Consider the following 18,545-nt stretch of genomic DNA (forward strand, 5'->3'; position numbering starts at 1 on the left):
AAGAAACCCATAGAAGGACACAAATGATTGATATCTTGATTATTATAGAGATATATACACATGTATCAAACTTATCAAGTTGTGCATTTAAGATATGTATGTTATACTGTGCACTTTACTTTCAATAAAAAATTGAAAAGTCAATTTAAGACTTCTGATTCTGAACAAGATGGAGTAAATGTATTTCTTTCTATTCCGCCTGTTAAGTACTACCCCCAAATCCTGGATGTTATATATAAAACAAACATAAGAAGCCTCTGAAAGAAGAGAAAAGCATACAGCCTAAGGACCTTAGGAACCAAGGAATAATACAACAATGAGTTCCTTGGGATTTTTTGCACTTCATATATCCTGGACTGGATGATAATGGAGTAGCTGGCAAGCCAGAAACATCAATGGGCACAGATTTTTAAAAAGCTCCAATAAAAGCCTGCTCTTTTTAGCCAAATAACCAGGATAGCTGCACCCTATCAATATAAAAGAAAAAAAAAAAAAAACTTTAGGACAAACATTCTCTCAAGTCACTCTTTCTTCAAATCACCCCACGATTTCCAACTGCTCATATTATTAAGAGCAAATTACCAAAAGGCTTTCAAGGTCCATCATAATCTAGCGCCAAGTTTTGTAGCCTAATTTCTCAATACTCACAGGCACAAATCATGTCGAATTACTTTCTGTTCTCTAAACAAGGGCTATGGCCTTTGTTCATTCTGTCCTATCTTGCATATACTTTCCACTTGTCCTTGGAAAAATATCTGTTGGGGTCCTCAGCTCATTTTTTAATTAGGTTGTTTGATTTTTGCTATTGAGTTTTACAAGTTCTTTATATATTTTGGATTTTACCCTTTATCAGATATATGATTTGCAAATATTTTTCCTTTTGTGTAGGTTATCTACATTTTTTGATGGTTTCTTTTACTCTGCAGCTCTTTAGTTTGATATAGTCCCACTTACGTATTTTTGCTGTTATTTGTGCATTGGGCATCATATCCAGAAAATCATAGGAAAGACCAATAACAAGAAGCTTTTAATCACTTTCTAGGAGTTTTATAGTTTCCAGGTCTTAGGTTTAATCCATTTTAATTTTTGTGATACTATAAAATAGAGGTTCAATTTATTTTTTCTGTATGTGGTTATCCCATTTTTCCAACATCTTTTATTGAAGAGGATATCTTTTTCCCTTTGAGTATTCTTGGATAATTTGTCAAATATCAGTTAACCGTATATGCGGGATTTTATTTTTGGGCTCTTGATTCTATTCTGTTGGTCTACTTTTATGTCAGTATTATACTATTTGATCACTATAGCTTTGTAGTGTACGCTAAGTCTTAATGTCATTGATAGATTCTGCAACTTTAAGTGAAATGTATAATGAAACCAATTTTACCATTGGTTAATTGATATAAACAAGAGTTAAGTTCCTACACGTCTCATAAATGTTATAACAAAACAATGCTGAATAACATGACACTTTTGAGGACGTGCTATAGTTTGAAATCAGGAAGTGTGATGCCTCCCACTTTATTAGTCCTTCTCAGAATTGCTTGGCTATTTGAGGTCTTTTGTGGTTCCATATGAATATTAGTATTGCCTGTTCTATTTTGTGGAAAACACCTTTAGAATTTTGATAGGGATTACTGTGAATCAATAGATAGCTTTAGGTAGTACTGACATTTTAACAATACTAATTCTTCCAATACATGAACATGAGATATCTTTCCATTTGTTTGTGTCTTCTTCATTTTTTAATAAGATTGCTTTCTTTATTTCCTTTTCAGATATTTCATTGTTAGTATATAGAAACAAAGAATTTCTGTTTGCTGATTTTGTACCCTGAAACTTTACTGAATTCACTGATTAGTTATAACATTTTTCTTTGGTAGAGTCTAAGAATTTCTATATATAAGATCACATGATCTGTAAACAGATAGTTTTACTTCTTCCCTTCCAAACTGGATGCACTTTCTTTGTCTGACCGCTCTGTCTAGGACTTCCAGTATTATGTTGAATAGAAATGATGAGGGGGGTGCTCTTATCATCTTAGAAGAAAAGCTATCAACATTTCACTGCTGAATATGATGCTTGCTGTGAGACTGGCATATACGGCCTTTACTGTACTGAGGTATGTTTCATTTATACCCAATTTGTTGATCATTTTTATCATGAAAGATTGTTGTAATTTGTCAAATGCTCTGTATGCTTCTATGGAAACGATCATACATTTTTTATCTTTCATTCTATTAGTGTGGTGTATCAGTTATAGATTTCCATATGTTGAACTACCCTTACATCCCAAGGATAAATCCCACTTGACCATAGTGTATGATACTTTTAATGTGTGGTTGAATTTAGCTTGCTAATATTTTGTCAAGAAATTTTGCATTTATCTTCATCAAAGATATTGGTCTGTAATTTTCTTTTTTTGTAGTGTCCATATATGGCTTTTGTATCAGGGTAATGATGGCTTTGTAAAAATGAGTTTGGGAGGTTCCTTTCTCTTCAGTTTTTGGAAGTTAATTGACATCTATCTTAAACTGGTATAATTCACCAGTAAAATTATCAGGTCTAGGACATTTCATCTTGAGAGGCTTTTGATTACTGAATCGATCTCCTTACTCTTTATTAATCTCTTCAGATTCCCTGTATCTTCATGATTTCTGTGTTGGTGAGTTTTATGTTTCAAAGAACATATCGATGTCTTTGAGGTAAACCAGTTTGTTGGCTTTTTTTTGTTTTGTTTTGTTTTGTTTTTTCACTGTAGTTTCTTATTATCCTTTGTCTTTCTGTGGTATCAGTTTTAATAACTTTTACCTAACTTTGAGTTCTTTCTATTTTTCTGAGTTAGTCTAGCTAAAGGATTGTCAATTTTATTTATCATTTCAAAAAGTCTAGCTCTTGTTTTCATTGATCTTTTGTTTTTGTCTTCTATTTTATTTACTTTTACACTGATCTTTTTTCCCTCCTGCTAAGTTAGAGCTTAGTTTGTTCTTTTTCTAGTTTCTTCAAGTGAAAAATCAGCTTGTTTATTTGAGATCTTCCTTTTAAATTAATGTAGGCATTTATTGCTGTAAGTTTCTGTTTTAGGAATGCCTTTGTATCATCCCATAGGTTTTGGTATGTTGTGCTTTCACTTTCTTTTCAAGAAATTTCTTGATTTCCTTTGATTTCTTCTTTGATCCATTGATTGTTCAGTGTATTTAGTTTCCATATTTTTGTGACTTTTCCAAATTTCCTGTTGATTTAAAGTTTCATACTATAGCAAAGACAAGTTTTGTGACTTATCATATGATCTGTCCTAAAGAACAGTCCTTATGCACTTAAGATTGAGTGTTCTGCAGCTGTGGAATGGAATGTTCTACATGTCTGTTAGGTCTATATGGTCCAAAGTATGGCTTGAGTTCAATGTTCTCTTATTTTTTTGTCTGGATGATCTACCCACTGTTGAAAGTGGGATACTGAAGTCTCATACTATATTACTGTATTTTGTCTACTTCCTTTAGCTCTATTTACTAATATATTAAGCAACATATTAATATGTAATATTAATATATTACTAAACTTAATGACCCTTTATCTTTATATAATGACCTCCTTATCTCTTGCTACCATTTTTGACTTAAAGTCTTTTTGTCTGATATAAATATAGCTACCACGTTCTCTTTTGGTTTCCACTTGCATGGAATATCTTTTTCCACCCCTTCATTTTGAGCCTATGTGTTCTCTTAAAGATGAAGTAAATCTCTTATAGGTAGTATATAGTTAGGTGTTTTATTTTATCCATCCAGCTACCTTATAGCTTTTGATTGGAGAATTCAGCACATTTATATTGAAAGTAATTATCGATAGGTAAAGACTCATTAATATCATCTTATCAATTGTTTTCAGGTATATTGTTGTCCCTTTGTTCTTTTCCTTGTCTTGCTGCCTTTGTGACCTGATGATTTTCCATAATAATATGCTTTAATTTACTTCCCATTATCTTTATTCCCTTTCTGAATCTACTGTAGGGTTTTGCTTTTTGGTTACCATGAGGTTTACATAAAATACCTTATATGTACAACAGTCTATTTTACACTGATAATAATTTAACTTTGATCACATACAAAAACTAATCTTTTACTCTCCCTTTTGTTTTTGATATTACCATTTACATGTTTTTATATTGTTTATCTATTTATAAATTGTGGATGCTATAGCTATTTTTAATTTGTCCTTTAACCCTTACATTAGAATTAAGTAGTTAATACATCACCATTATGGGATTATGATATTCTGAATCTGATATGTTTACCTTCACCAGTGTTTTGTATATTTTCAATGTTACTAATTAGTGTCCTTTTCATTCAGCTTGAAGAATTTCTCTCAGCATTTCTGTAAGACAAGGTCTATTAATGATGAATTCTGTCAGTTGTTTATTAAGGAAAGTCTTTATCTCGTTATTTCAAAGGACAATTTTATGGGTAGTCTTGGTTGGCAGTTTCTTTCTTCTGCACTTGACTATATATCACCTCTTCTCTCTAAGCCTACAAGGTCTTCGCTGAAAAATCTGCTGATGGCCTTCTGGGGATTAGCATGAGAGATTTTTTTTTTTTCTAGTTGCTTTTAAAATCATCTTTGTCTTTCATTTTTAGGTATTTTATTCTAATGTGCCTTAGAGATCTTTTTTATTGAAATTCTAGGGTTACCTATTAGCCTCAGAACTCGAATGTCCAACTATCTCACAATATTTGAGAAGTTTTCAGCTATTATTTGTTTAAATAAGCTTTATATATCTTTCTCTCTTTTCTAGGGCTCCAATGATGCATATTTTTCTTTATAGTGTCTCATAGAAATCCCCTTTAGGATTTCTTTATTCCTTTTCATTTGTTTCTTTTTGTTCCTCTGATTGGATGATTTCAATTGATATGTTTCTAGATCACCGATTATTTTGTCTGTATGGTCAAGTCTACTGTAGAAGCTCTCTATTCATTTCTTCAGCATTTTATTTTTCAGCTCTAAATTTTTTTCAGAACAAAAAATTTTCTGTTTTGTTGGGCAATTCCTGGATCTTCATTTTTTGGGGGCTAGTTACTGGAGGTTTACTGTATTCTTTTGGTAATGTCATGTTTCCCTGATTCTTTGTGATCCCTATAGACTTGTATAAGCATTTTAAGAAGCAGTTACCTCTTCCAGACTTCACAGACTGACTTCAATAAGGTAAGCCTTTCATCTGCAGGTGGGTGCATAATGGAGTCTACTGTCATCTGGAGTCTAGTGGTCCAAGGCACCAAGGTGGGGTATGTGGTGGCACCAGGTAGGGGCAGGGGCACGATGTCTCTCCATCTCAGGTCACTGGGCATGGCAGTCAGGGTTAACTGGGTATCTAGGACTGCTGGCTTCCAGGACTGCTCCTGGCTCTTGTAGGGGGTGAGAAAGGATTCAGGTGGTTGGTGTCTTGTACTCGTGTGACAACAGACGTCTGGGATGATTGCTGGTGAAGTTCCCAGGCCCTAGTGGAGTGGGGAGGAACTCAGTCACCTGGTGTCAGCAAATGCAAATACTGATGGGGTGAAAGCCAAAGAAATTTACAGGTGATTTTGTTGGCCATTCAGTGGCAAAATCAGCTGACTTTTCCTCAGAGCAGGTCTTTGTAAAAAGCAATCACTCCCACTGTGTTTCTTCCCTGATCGTAGCTGGCTCTCAGCTTTGTTGGTGTGGGCAAGGTGAAATTGAAGCAGACTATTGAAAAATTCCTCAAAAAGCTGGAGAAGCTGTTTGGTTACCCTGCTCCTCCTTTTTAGGAGAAGGAAATTCTTTCCAGCTAAGTTCCTTCTCAGTGCTGAACAATGCCAGCATAAGTGATGAGATGATGTTGGCAAAATGAAGCTGTCTTCCTTCTCGTGTGTTTATTCCCAAGGTTTTTTGTTGTTGTTCCACTGTGTTACTAAAACTTCATAAGTGGATTCCAGGTCTCTCAGAGCTCATTTTACTTGTGGATAGCTATCTACTCATTGATCTTTGAGTGGGGAGACAGGGAGGTTGCATTCTCCTATGTTACTATTTTTTGCAAGTAGCATTTTTAAAAGTCACATTAATTATCAGACCATTCTACACTTACTGCTAGATTTTATGTTAGATTTTGATAGCGAGACACTTAAAGTCCAGGCTGTGTGGAGTTTTACTAGCATTAATGAAATAGTAAAGATGTAGAGCGAGTGATAGGCATAAAGATTTGAAAGTTTCTAGAAATATAGTGAATGAAAGAAGTGCTAGGAGAAAAATGAGATTGCAAAACAACTTTCTCTGTAATGAGAGTACCTTTAGTAGTAACTTAATAACTCACTGAAGAATTATTATAAGTGCTAGTTATATTTATGGTGTATTTTAGTAAACTTGGTAGTTTAAAGTATGTTGAAGATGATCCATGCTTTCAGAACTAACTATATTAACAAATCAGCAAACTGGAGAAAAATGATGGTTTCTAGTGATCAAAAGCTAAAATATGAGCAAGTAAGAATATCATGAAGACAGCACAATGAAAAGTGAGAAACACTTCATTTTCATGAAATGAGGGAATGGTACAGGGCAAATATCTTTAACATCAAAATATACTGTCAGGTACTATAATTACCTAATAGCAAATATTATTTTGAGACATAATACTTTCAAACAATTTAGGTGCCATTGAAATTACCATGATAATAATGCAGATATTTCTTTTTCACATATAAGGCTTGAGATAGTCTGTATATAGTGAATAGCTATAGGACTTCTAAAGAAAGTGGTGTTGCACTATATGTGCAATTTTACACATTTTAAGATACTATTAAATTTTAAAAGCATGTACCATCTTTGGTCCCACATAATTTCAAGTATATAAGTAGTTGGTATTAGTTTGCATATCCAATTAATTGAACTAGACAGATATGTACCTCAATGAAAGAGCACAGTGGTATGAGGCAATCTCGTATAATGGGAAAAGCATTCCTAAAGATTTATAGTTTACATTTTGAACCTAAAACTGTAATTTAAAGATTTAATAAGTACATAAATTGCAAATCAAATATCAGACACAATATATAGTTAATGACTAATTTCATAATGTTCTCTTTATTATTAAAATATTGTTTTTCATTCTTTAGTGAAAGAAAACTGTAATGTTACCTAACTTTTAGAGCTTTTGACAGATTCTTGCAAGATTTAATGTATGACACGATAATTTTATTTCTTGGCAGAAATAAAATGTTGCTTTTCCAAACAACTGCTTCTTTGGGAGAGAATGAAAGCATTTTTTTGCATTATTAACACAGTAGCTCACTAGCATATTTATTATAAAATTCATTTTAGGAATAAGGCCTATTTTAGAAAATCATAAATTTCAATAGTTTTTTCTGTTTTTACACTCATGGATAAAATAAAAGATTATGTTATAGTAGGGGCATGCGATATTTAGAAATTGTTTTAAAACATTTTATGGTATACATTAACTCTATTTCAACACGCAATTTGTAGTAAATCCAAATTAAATGTCTCTGGATAAGTCCAAAACCTTTCAAATAAATAAAACTTTAGTACATGTATTTATAAATCTATATACTCTTATAAAGAGGGTTATAAAGATGGGTAATATTCTGATTCTGTGGTCAAGATCATTTCTTTTTTTTTTTTTTTTTTTAGTGGACATGATTACGTAAAAAAGATATACAAAATTGAAAGGAATAAATAAGACAAATAACTACCATGGCCATTCTTTATATTCATCCAATGTAATAACGAAATAACTATCAAAAAAGCGACACCTGAACTAAGAGGAAGAGGGTTCTATAAGTGTAGAGAAAAGAAAGAATGTCATTCAAAGATGACTTAGAATAAAAGAAAATGCATTATGTGTTCACTGTAAACCAGAATTAATGGAAAATAAAATACATCTGGTTCACTTTCCTATTTGCATCCTATTCTAACGTGTGCTTTAGGCTATTAGCTAAAATGACACCAAAGTTTAATAATATTTGGGGAGAGGGAGGAATACGTGAGAGAGAGAGAGAGAGATTTGTTATTTAAAAATATTCAGCATGGCTCATTCTTCCCTTTAGGGTTATTAATTATTCTGAAACTTTAGACCTCATTTATAAACTAAAGCATAATCTGACCTACAATATGAGTGAATCATACTGTGGCTTTTTTTTTTTTTTTTAATAGAAAAGACAGTATATTTTGGTTCTCTGTTTTTGATAAATATATGTGACATATGACATGCAGTTTTTAAGACTTTACAGAAAACTTCCTTAAATATACAGAAACACTAAAACACATTTTAATGGAATCTAATAGTTAAATTTTACCCGAATTTTCTCATAGCTCCTTTTTATCTAAAGGTGATATAAGTAACATGAATATTGAGGAGATAATTTATGCTAATTTTCAAGCTTATGAAAATTGTGTTGAAATTACTGATCAGCGTTACAGAGAATCAAAATATAACGATGCTTGAAAAAATGCATTGAACAAGAAATATTGTGAGTTATTAAAATTTACCTGGTCTTATTTTGAAGTTGTAGCGGTGTAACTTTAAAATGCTTTTCTAAAACTAGAACGTATGTGATTATGAATTACATTAATATAATTGAATCCATTCTGATAGGATGAGAATAATTACCTTGGTTTTTAAAGACCACAGGAGTCTATTTAGTACATTACTCTTTCCAATGTATTAAATAACTTTCCAAAATTGGAAAAAATTTGAACAATATGAACCAGTTAACAAGTAATTTATCCTTTTCTCTGTGGGAGGGTCAATTCCTCTTGTCTTTTTTCCTCTATAATCACATTTATTCTGGATTCTCAGAGAGACTATTTAAGTGTATTAGATTAAGTTTGATGTATTAAAACGCATTCTCATTTTGTAGTTCTATAATCCCTCTGTGTATATGCTTTCAAGGTTTTAATTACAAAGTACAAACAAACCTTAGGAGGGAAAACCATTTTTTTTTTTCCCAGATACACTTAACAGTTTTGAAATGCTGAAAATATAACTTGAATTCTTATTTGCAAAGAAAGATTTATTCATTTATTCAGCTATTATTTATTTAATATCTACCATGTGTGAAATGCTTTGCTAGGAGGCAAAAATACAAATCACATGTTCTTCATTAATTGCCAGGATCATAGGTAGCAAGAGCTGAAAGGAAGTATAGGAGCAGTTTGGGCTGGTCCAGAAGTTGGTTATCAAGATCAGTCAGAGTTCAGGATCAAGATGCATATAATTGTAAAGATGGAAGTCAAAACAAGGTGGAATAGCAGCAAAACAAGGCATTGAGTAGCAGCAACATGGTAGAGATAAAGACAACGAGTTTTAACAAAGGCCAACTAGACAGACAAAAACTTTAAAAATCAAAAGGAATCAAAAGGTAAGGCAAAGCTTGAAAGAGATAAGATGCAGAGTCATAGCAACAAAGTGACCATAGTACTGAGGTAAAATTTTAAAACAATTCCAGTTTCTAATGCCATGCAATGCAATAATAAGGCTTTAACAACTGAAGACTTGGGCAACTCCATATCATACTGTATCTTTCCACTATTCTATGAGCTCCATGACATAGCTGAACTATCAGGGCAAATATAGTACCTATCATTTAATGGGATCTCAACAAATGTTCATTGGATGGAAAAAAAAAAAAAAAAAATCCAAGGGCAGAATCCCAATTCCAAACTCCACCATAAGTTTTCTCCATATCTTTAGTATATTAATATTAATTACTGTCTTATTTTTTAAGTTTTCTTCATATGTTGACACCCTCTTTGCTGGTGGTATGATGATTACGATAAAACTAGTGAACATCCTTGCAAGTACTTCTGTATAAAAATAACTACACTTAGTTTAAATAAGCCTATATAATTTTCAACTTATGAAAATATGTCCCTCAAAGAGCTAGCATACGCAAAATTCCTGAAGCTTGAAAGTGTAAGACTATTATGGCTGCCCAAAACAGGACAAATGCTTTACTAATGATAAATTCTAGATTAAGCAGCATGCCATTTTGAAATTAAATGCTTTTGCATGTGTACATAGAACAGGTCTTAGCTTTATTATTAACAACTGAACTGTAATGCAGTGAAAATTTTCGGATTATATTTGGTAAACCCATAGAAATCTTCGGGCAGCAGCTAAAAGCCAAACCTTGAAAAACATGCATATTTGGGAGTTATAACCTAAGCATAAGCTTTATTTCACTGAATGCATTTCATTCAAAATGATTGTTTCTTTAACAATAGAAAATGTCTTTATGTCCCATGTAACTATACAGTTGTTTGGTTTCCCTTTAGCTACATAGTAATGACTGCTTTTGTGATGACTTTCATGCTGTTAAGTGGACCATTAGTATTTGACTTGTGCCATTACATAGCATCTTAATAGTGATAAACAAATAAACTTGCAAATCAGCACAGCATCACTTTGCCTGCACTATTAATTTTCTTTACATCTTCTGTATTCATTTACATTTTAAGTACAATGCAGTGAAACTTACTTTGGTGGCATTTTTAGATTCTTCTAGACACGTTTTATTCCACAATATAAAAAATATGAACAGTCACCAAGATCACAAATGTTTAATATTTTTAAAAACTAATAGCTAAATGACCCAGCAACATACCCCATGATCTTATTAGGCTTGCCTGATCCAGTCAGGCAATTAAAAACACAGACCCTGTTGACAGCACCAATAACAAACCTTCCATAAGGGAACAAATTACCTGTTTATTTAAGAATTGTTCAAATGTGTGATAAGAATGGATATAGATATTCTTAAATATGTATACATTTTCACTTTTCCTTGCACGGTTATTTACAAGACATATATGATAACGTCTTAAAAAATTATCCACTACTGGTGAGACATTTTGAGTATTATTTGTTGCTATTTTTTTTTCGGAGCATGGTATCTTTAAAACACCAATTCAAATATATGTTTCTTCACAAGTTCCTACCTTTGCTTTGGGATCTACTAAAAATGAATAAACCTAGCATATAATTGGAAGTCGCAGCAGACACCGTCTGAGTGCACTGCCCACGTTCCCCTATCCTTACAAACTCAGTGCACTGCAGCCTGACTTCTACCACCAGCACTGGCATTTCTATCAGTTTGGATAGGAAATGTCTTCCCCTGGGAAATGGCACTAAACAAGTGGCTGATGAGAGCTGGTATATAAATACCTCAGTTCCCCTCTCCACTTGGGTAAGAAAACTAATGTTTGTGTTTTACACTGGCTCTCAGAGATCCCAGCAGTATTAAGCTTCAGTGGCCAACAACATTAACTGACATCGTTTTTGGCTGCCTCTCCTTTCTGACCTCAGTTTTCCACTTCTATCCTATGTTTCCTTCTCCTCTAATATGAACTATTTTCCCTTGAATCACTATCTTTGGTTTGGTTTTGGGAAGAACCTAAACTAAGATTTTAAAAGTGCTTATACATCTATTCTCATATTTTATCTCATAAACTACAAGGTAAGAAAAGTAGTATTAGCCTCATTTTATAGAAGACTAACACAACTGGTTAGAGGCAGAGCTGAGGAAGAACTCAACCCTGTTTTCTTTGTTTCTCTTTGCCCAAACACTTCAGGACAAAGGTATAAAGATGACTGGGCCAAAGAGTCTTCATTTGTACTTATGTAAACCTCTGTTTTTTTAAATGTTTTTTGAAATGTCATAGTAAATCACATTTACTAAGGTATACTACATATTAAAGAAAACGATTATACCAAAGTCATTTACATATCCATCACATTTACTGATGGCATTTAATACATACAACCATCCTAAACAATGATTAACTTCAATTGAAAAAAAATTATTTTTAAGTCATCCTTAGGGTATATACGCTAGATGGCATGGTTTTCTTGGCTGCAAAATATCTATGACAAAATTATATCTAAGGTTTTCCATAGTTCTAAAAAAGGGCTTCTCTTTTTAAATACTGACATTTTGGGCCAGATAATTCCTTGTAGGTGGCTGTCCTCTGCACTGCAGGACATTTAGCAGCATCCCTGGCCTCTATTACTAGCTGCCAGTAGTGGGTACATGTGTCCAACACTACCAAATGTCCAAGAGCTGGAGGGAGAAAGCAAATTCATCCCTGGTTGTATGACATGAGTCATACAAATATCCCTTAACTACTTCATGAAAGACAACCAATTTATAAGGGCAGTAAAGTTTAATGTGGCCTTGGAACAGAAACCATTTATATCTACCTTGAAATTTTACAAATGAAGTTGAAGTCCTGATAACATTTACTTAATGTTACAGAATTCCAAAGTTAAAAGCATTGAAGAAATAACAATGGCTGTGAAGCTTCTAAAACATAATGGAGTTACAAAGAAAGAGCCATAGCTTTTCAGGCTTTGGCCCAACAGTGGAATCTGTTATCAGCTTGAGTTTCCCACTAGGAACTTGATATAGCAATGACAACATGAGGCAGAACACAAAAAAGAGAGATGCCGCATGAAGGGAAATAGTATTTCTGGGGAATAGAATAGATGTACGCATACTGGTAAAAACTTAAAATGAACTTTGAAGATGTTCATAAGCACAAAGAAATTGTGAGCATTTCAATAGATCCGAATGTTAATGGAAGTTGTCCAGTACTTTGCATTTGAGCTTAATTGGCTTTCTTTGTAATTCTGTTGCCTGTTTTAAATTTTGATGAATCCTTATCAGTATTTTAACAAGAAGAAAGGCAAGAGGTATATCGGGCACCTGTAGTCTACTACCATCTTAACCCTGAAAATCTCTTTTCTGTTTGTCATTTTTTTTTTTTATAGAAACATTTTGAGAATGTATATACTAGACCCACTCCCTTTGTTAAACTGTGTGTACGTAGAAGTTTTATATATATGGTATTTGCTTAATGTAAGAAAAGGCCACTCAATTTTCAGGGGCCTTTTAAGCTTTCTGCTTATATTTTGGATGTCTAGACTGGCTTTTAAAGTTTTGCATTTCATATTTCTCATTGCTCTATAGCTTAATGCAACATTCCCTTTAACTATTAGCTATAGATAGACCATTTCACTTAACTACATATATGTTCTCTCTCCCTTTTTTGTGTTCTGCCTTATGTTGTCATTGCTATATCGAGTTCCTAGTGGGGAACTCAAGCTGATAGCTTTTATTGGTACCGAGTTTAATAATTTTCTAAACTTCCATAATGAGCACTTAATTTTATAATCGGAATGTAAATTTTAAAGGTAAAAGTTGAAAAGTCAAAGTATCATATTTCAAAGACTATTCGAAACAATCAGATAATAGAAAAAAACAGATAACAGAGAAATGCATTCCAGGACTATATCTGGCCATATATATGTAGTCTCTAAGGTCTTATTAGGCAGGCCTTAACTGTATTAATTAAAAGAATTGTCAAAATTATGAGGTTTCATGACCTTTCACCCATATTTAATTAGTCAACCTTTATAGGAAAAAAAGGTATCATCTATAATTCATAGCATTTAAGACCCTCAGATTACTTAGTTTCTATCAAAAATTTAAAATGGATTTTAGCATCAGTATTTAAATATTAACCACTGTTATTAACAATATATACATGTAAACACTGTATTAAAAAAATATATAGTCTAATTATCATCAACTTAGTCCTAAAGTGACTCTTAATCATGTTATAAGATATACCATTCTACCTTTACTACTCTCTTGGAATATTAATTTTCTTCATTTGTAAAATTTTATTCTATACCACTGAAAGCGGTACATAGACTCATTACAGTTATTTTCAAATACGCAAATCCTACATGGGAATTTCTCTATAGAAATACATATAGGTTAAAAATACAAAAAAGAATAGTGCTACTTTTCAAGTTATCTCTTGAAATTTAAACACATCTATTATGAAGAAAAAATATTTACTACTCCCATCCTATTAGATAATTATTGTTTAAAGTAAAAATTCTGAACCAGTAACCATTTCATTTTATAAAGCAAAGTTAATCTTCTCTTTTGTTCCAGCAACAGAAAAACCCATTATTATGGAAATCGATTCATTAAAATAAATGAATCCTAGTTCAGTGTCTGTTGACATTATTCATATAAAAAAGTTTTGTTAAAATACATTAAAAGGTAAAACAAGAGCTATAAACTAATGGGCCATGTTCTCCTGTCCCTTTCCACAGTGCTATACAGGTAGGTTTAAGGCCTTGTCTATACTGCTTGGCAACTAATATCTCACGTAAACCTGTAATTGTATCCACATCTCTTTGGGCAAGAGTATACTCATGCAATCGTCTTTGTAGCAAGAAGTTTCTGTATTTCCAAGACCTTTATGATTTTTTTCCAATCCTAATACTTTATTCAAATATAAGAAAAATTTCTATTTATATAAAAAGGATGAAGGGTTTGGGACAAAATTTATCTTTTAAATATTTTGGTTATATGAGCTTAAATTTCATCATTTCTATAACTTTTGGTTAAGATGTTGAAATGCTAAAAGTTTTCCCTTTTTAAAAATATAAGAAATTGTATTCTTTTCATGTGTTGTCTGGGCCATCAGAATATCTTTTCCAAAAGGCCATGCAAATCTCAAGCAAAACAGTAATGCAATTGTGTGAAGACATGAAGGTAAGGGAATAATTTATACCTGGATAATTACTTCTAATTATTATTTTTTTATAATTTAATTTTGAATATTAAAGGCACTCAGTTATTCCCCTCTAATGCCAGATTTCAAAATTATATACACATGGCAAAGACCATGTTGAAATTACTATGGCAGCTGATTATCCAGAGTCCAACTTTGTCTCCATACTCTTGCCATCTATAGAAGAAATCTGAAAATGTTTACCAAAAATATGAGACTAAATTGATTATTATGTAGTAGCAATGACTGTAATTCTGATAATTTGCAACTAGTCCCTAAAACCTGGGCATTTGGGAAACATGGAAAGAATAAAGTGAATTATATCCCTATATTATAGTTCCACAAAGAAATTCAGAGAAAGACACATACAATGTAGGAAAAAGAAATAACTTGTTAGCTTTCTTTACTGCTAAAAATATTTGAAGCACTGTAAGCAATGAAAACTCATAAGTTTATATTATATATATTTATATTTATAGAGAACTTATAACATTTTGCCATATGATAATTTTATTCTGTTCAGAATCACAGTTTCAGAAATTAAAAAGTTGTTATTCTATGTATGATAGCGGTATTATGGTTATGCTTTTTAAAGAAGACCTTATCTTTAGGGACACCTACTGAAATATTTGTGTGAAATGATACTGGAGTTATTTCAAAGAATCCAACAGCAGGTAAAGAGGACTGAGTGGGAGAATAGATGAAACAAGATTGGTCATGAGTTGGTAAATGATTAAGTTTGGGGATGGGTACATGAGGGACAGCATTACATTATTCTCTCAAAATCTGTATATTTTCCTAAAAGAAAAAAAAAAGCTTGAGGAAATAGGGCACATTTTCAAATAGTTAACTTTTACCATCCTAATACTAAAGCCTCAAAGACAGTATTTTGCAAAGTTGATCTCTTACAATATAAATCACCCACCAAAAGGAAAGACAAGAAACTAAGTTATATGAATTCAGTAGCAGTTACTAACGTGAACTCTGCTAGTGATTTAACTATGTATCAATTTCACTTTTAATTTTGTAGCAAACATTTCCTAGCATTCTAATACAATGACTGCCAGAGTTCTTAATAATGTTTTAATTAATCTCTTCCTAAGTAAATTAACCATTGAGTGGGATACTGGCTACAAACTACTATTTTGTCTTCTGGCATTACATATTATTGCCATAGCAGTATACAAAGCTGAAAAAATAGTTTATGCGTGCAAATTTGATATTGCAGGTACAATGAATTTTTTAATCAAAACTAAAGCAGTCCTTACCCTAAAAAAAAATCAATATATTGTATATGCATGCTTGTGTGTGTGTACATGGCAGAAGTAGTAAATAAGAGAGAGAACATAAATTTATATACAGAATCCTTTCTTACTAAATATTAAACATAATTTTTGATTCACATGAACAGGATTAAAGTTCAGAATATTGATACTTAGGACATGCACCTACCACTTGTCCGTTATGTGGGTTCTTATGAGCATATGGAGGTCCACGGATATGGTTCCACATCTGGCCAGAAGTCATAGCAAAGACGATACACTGAAAGAGAACAATGTGTTTCCATTATAGTAATAATCTGGCTCATTTTGTTAATATTACTCAACTTATGCTGTTATACAAAATATAGAAAAAGAAGTACAATGTGGTAACATACCAGAGATACCATGGCCCAACCAGTTTTATTATATATGAACTCCAAGTTGTTCCTTCTTAAATAGAGCAAACCACCAACAAGTGACACTAACAGGGCCAAAGCAATGGTGCCAGAGTAGTTGGGTGGCCTGAAGACTCGAATCTGCAAAAATACAATGAAAATTTTAAAAGTGAAAGAAAAATAATTTTTCCTCTTAACTATATTCCAAGTCCTTCTAATTTTCAACATAAATTTGGAAAGATGCCATCTTACTTTTCATAGCTGGCACTAATATTCCTTTTATTTTTTATAAATCAAAAATATTTGCCTTAAAATATCAGGGCTATGTAAAAGAACTCACTCATCATTTTAGGTTAAATGGGTTAAATATATGCGAAATCTAATTATATTAAACCCAGAGCTGTTCTGGTTAACCCATGGAACATGAGATCATCTGGTAAAGAGTAAAGGTAAGATGGGGGTATATTATTTGTATAATTTCAAATCAAGACTTTTTAAAAAGACATTTTAAAAACTGCTTTATACTCCAATTACCATACAATTCGCCCAAAGTGTCAATTCAATGGTTTTTAGCATATTCACCAACATGTGCAACCATCACCACAGTTAATATCAGAAAATCTGAATCACTTGAAAAGGAAGTCCCATACCCTTTATTCATTTCCTTATTTCTTTTACCCTCTAGCCCTAAGTAACCACTAACTTACTTTCTGTCTCTATAGATTTCCCTATTCTGGACCTTCATATAATATGTGGTCTTTTTTAACTGGCTTGTTTCCCTTAGCATAATGTTTTCAAGATTCATCCTTGTTGCAGCATGTGTCAGTACTTCATTTCTTTTTAAGGTTGAATACTCCACTGTATGGATATACCACATTTTATTTATCCATTAATCAGCTGACAGTCATTTGGATTGTTTCTACATTATGGCTATTCTGAGTAATGTTGCTATAAACATTCTTGTATAACTTTTTGTGTGAGCATATTTTCATTTCTGTCAGGTATATATGTAGATTTGCTGGGTCATATGGAAACTCTATTTAATGGTTTGAAGACTGCCAAATTGTTTTCCAAAGGGCTACACCATTTTGCACTCCCAACAGTGGTGTGTAAGGATTCCAATTACTTGCCAACATTTCTTATCTCACTGATTTTCGCACTCCATGTGAGTGTAAAGTAGTATCTCACTGTGGGTTTGATTTGCATTGCTCTGATGACTAATGAGCATCTTTTCATGTACTCACTGGATATTTACATACTTTCCTTGCAGAAATGTTTATTCAGATAATTTACTCATTTTTTAAGTGGTCTTTTTATTATTGAGTTGTAAGGATCCTATTTTAAGTCCCTTAAAAGAGAAATGATTTGCAAATATTTTCTCCCACTCTAAGGGTTGTCTTTTCATTTTCTTGATGGTGCTCATTAAAGCATAAAGACAAGCAGTTTTTAAAGTAGTTTTTTAAAAAGTAAAATTGGTATCAACTCATGATTTCACAGTATGTTCAGATCTTGGTTCTAATAAAATTTGCTACTAAAAAAACCCCAAGGCTCCAGGAGAGATGGCTAATTGAGTGCTGGGTAGGGTAGATAGGTAGATACAAGATGAGCCAGAAGTATCACACTCTGACCTCATATTTTACTACAAAGCTACAATAATTAAAACAATTTGGTATTGGCAGAAAAACAGATACATAGACCAGTGGAACAGAACTGAGTCCAGAAATAAACCCACACATATATTAGCAACTAATTTTCAACAAAGAAGCCAAAAACATACAATGAATAAAAGAAAGCCTCTTCAATAAATGGTGTTGGGAATATTGGAAAGCCACATGCAAAAGAATGAAACTAGGCTGTTGACACTATATATTAAAATTAACTCAAAATGGATCAAAAACTTAAGACCTGAAACAATACATAGAAGATTTATGGACCTTGGTCTCAGAGGGGTTTTTGTGAACTTGAGCCCAAAGTCAAAGGAAATAAAAAGGAAAATTAATGAATGGGACTGCATCAAACTAACAAAACTTCTGCAAAGCAACAGAAACCATCAATGAAACAAAAAGACAGCCAACTGAATGAGAGAAGATATTTGCAAATGATACCACCAATAAGGGGCTAATAACCAAAATATGTAAAGAACAACAAAAAAACAAACATTCCAATTAAAAAATGGGCAGAGTACCTGAACAGACACTTCTCCCGAGGAGACATACAAATGGCCAACAGACACATGAAAAGATGCTGAACTTCACTAGCTATAAGGGAA

At 32.5% G+C, this 18,545-nt stretch overlaps 1 protein-coding gene across 1 annotated transcript in view; it reads right to left on the minus strand.

Moving 5' to 3' along the window:
- Positions 1-18,545, minus strand: part of TUSC3 (tumor suppressor candidate 3) — a 167,299-nt gene that overhangs the window by 54,643 nt on the left and 94,111 nt on the right. The window contains exons 5-6 of the mRNA XM_023533687.1: positions 16,277-16,417; positions 16,072-16,161 (exon numbers count right to left, since the gene is read on the minus strand). Of these exons, the coding sequence (XP_023389455.1) occupies positions 16,072-16,161; positions 16,277-16,417 (231 nt within the window). The remainder of the gene's footprint in view (positions 1-16,071; positions 16,162-16,276; positions 16,418-18,545) is intronic.

Source organism: Pteropus vampyrus, unplaced genomic scaffold (assembly GCF_000151845.1).
Source record: "Pteropus vampyrus isolate Shadow unplaced genomic scaffold, Pvam_2.0 Scaffold108, whole genome shotgun sequence".
In the NCBI taxonomy this organism is placed as follows: Eukaryota; Metazoa; Chordata; class Mammalia; order Chiroptera; family Pteropodidae; genus Pteropus; species Pteropus vampyrus.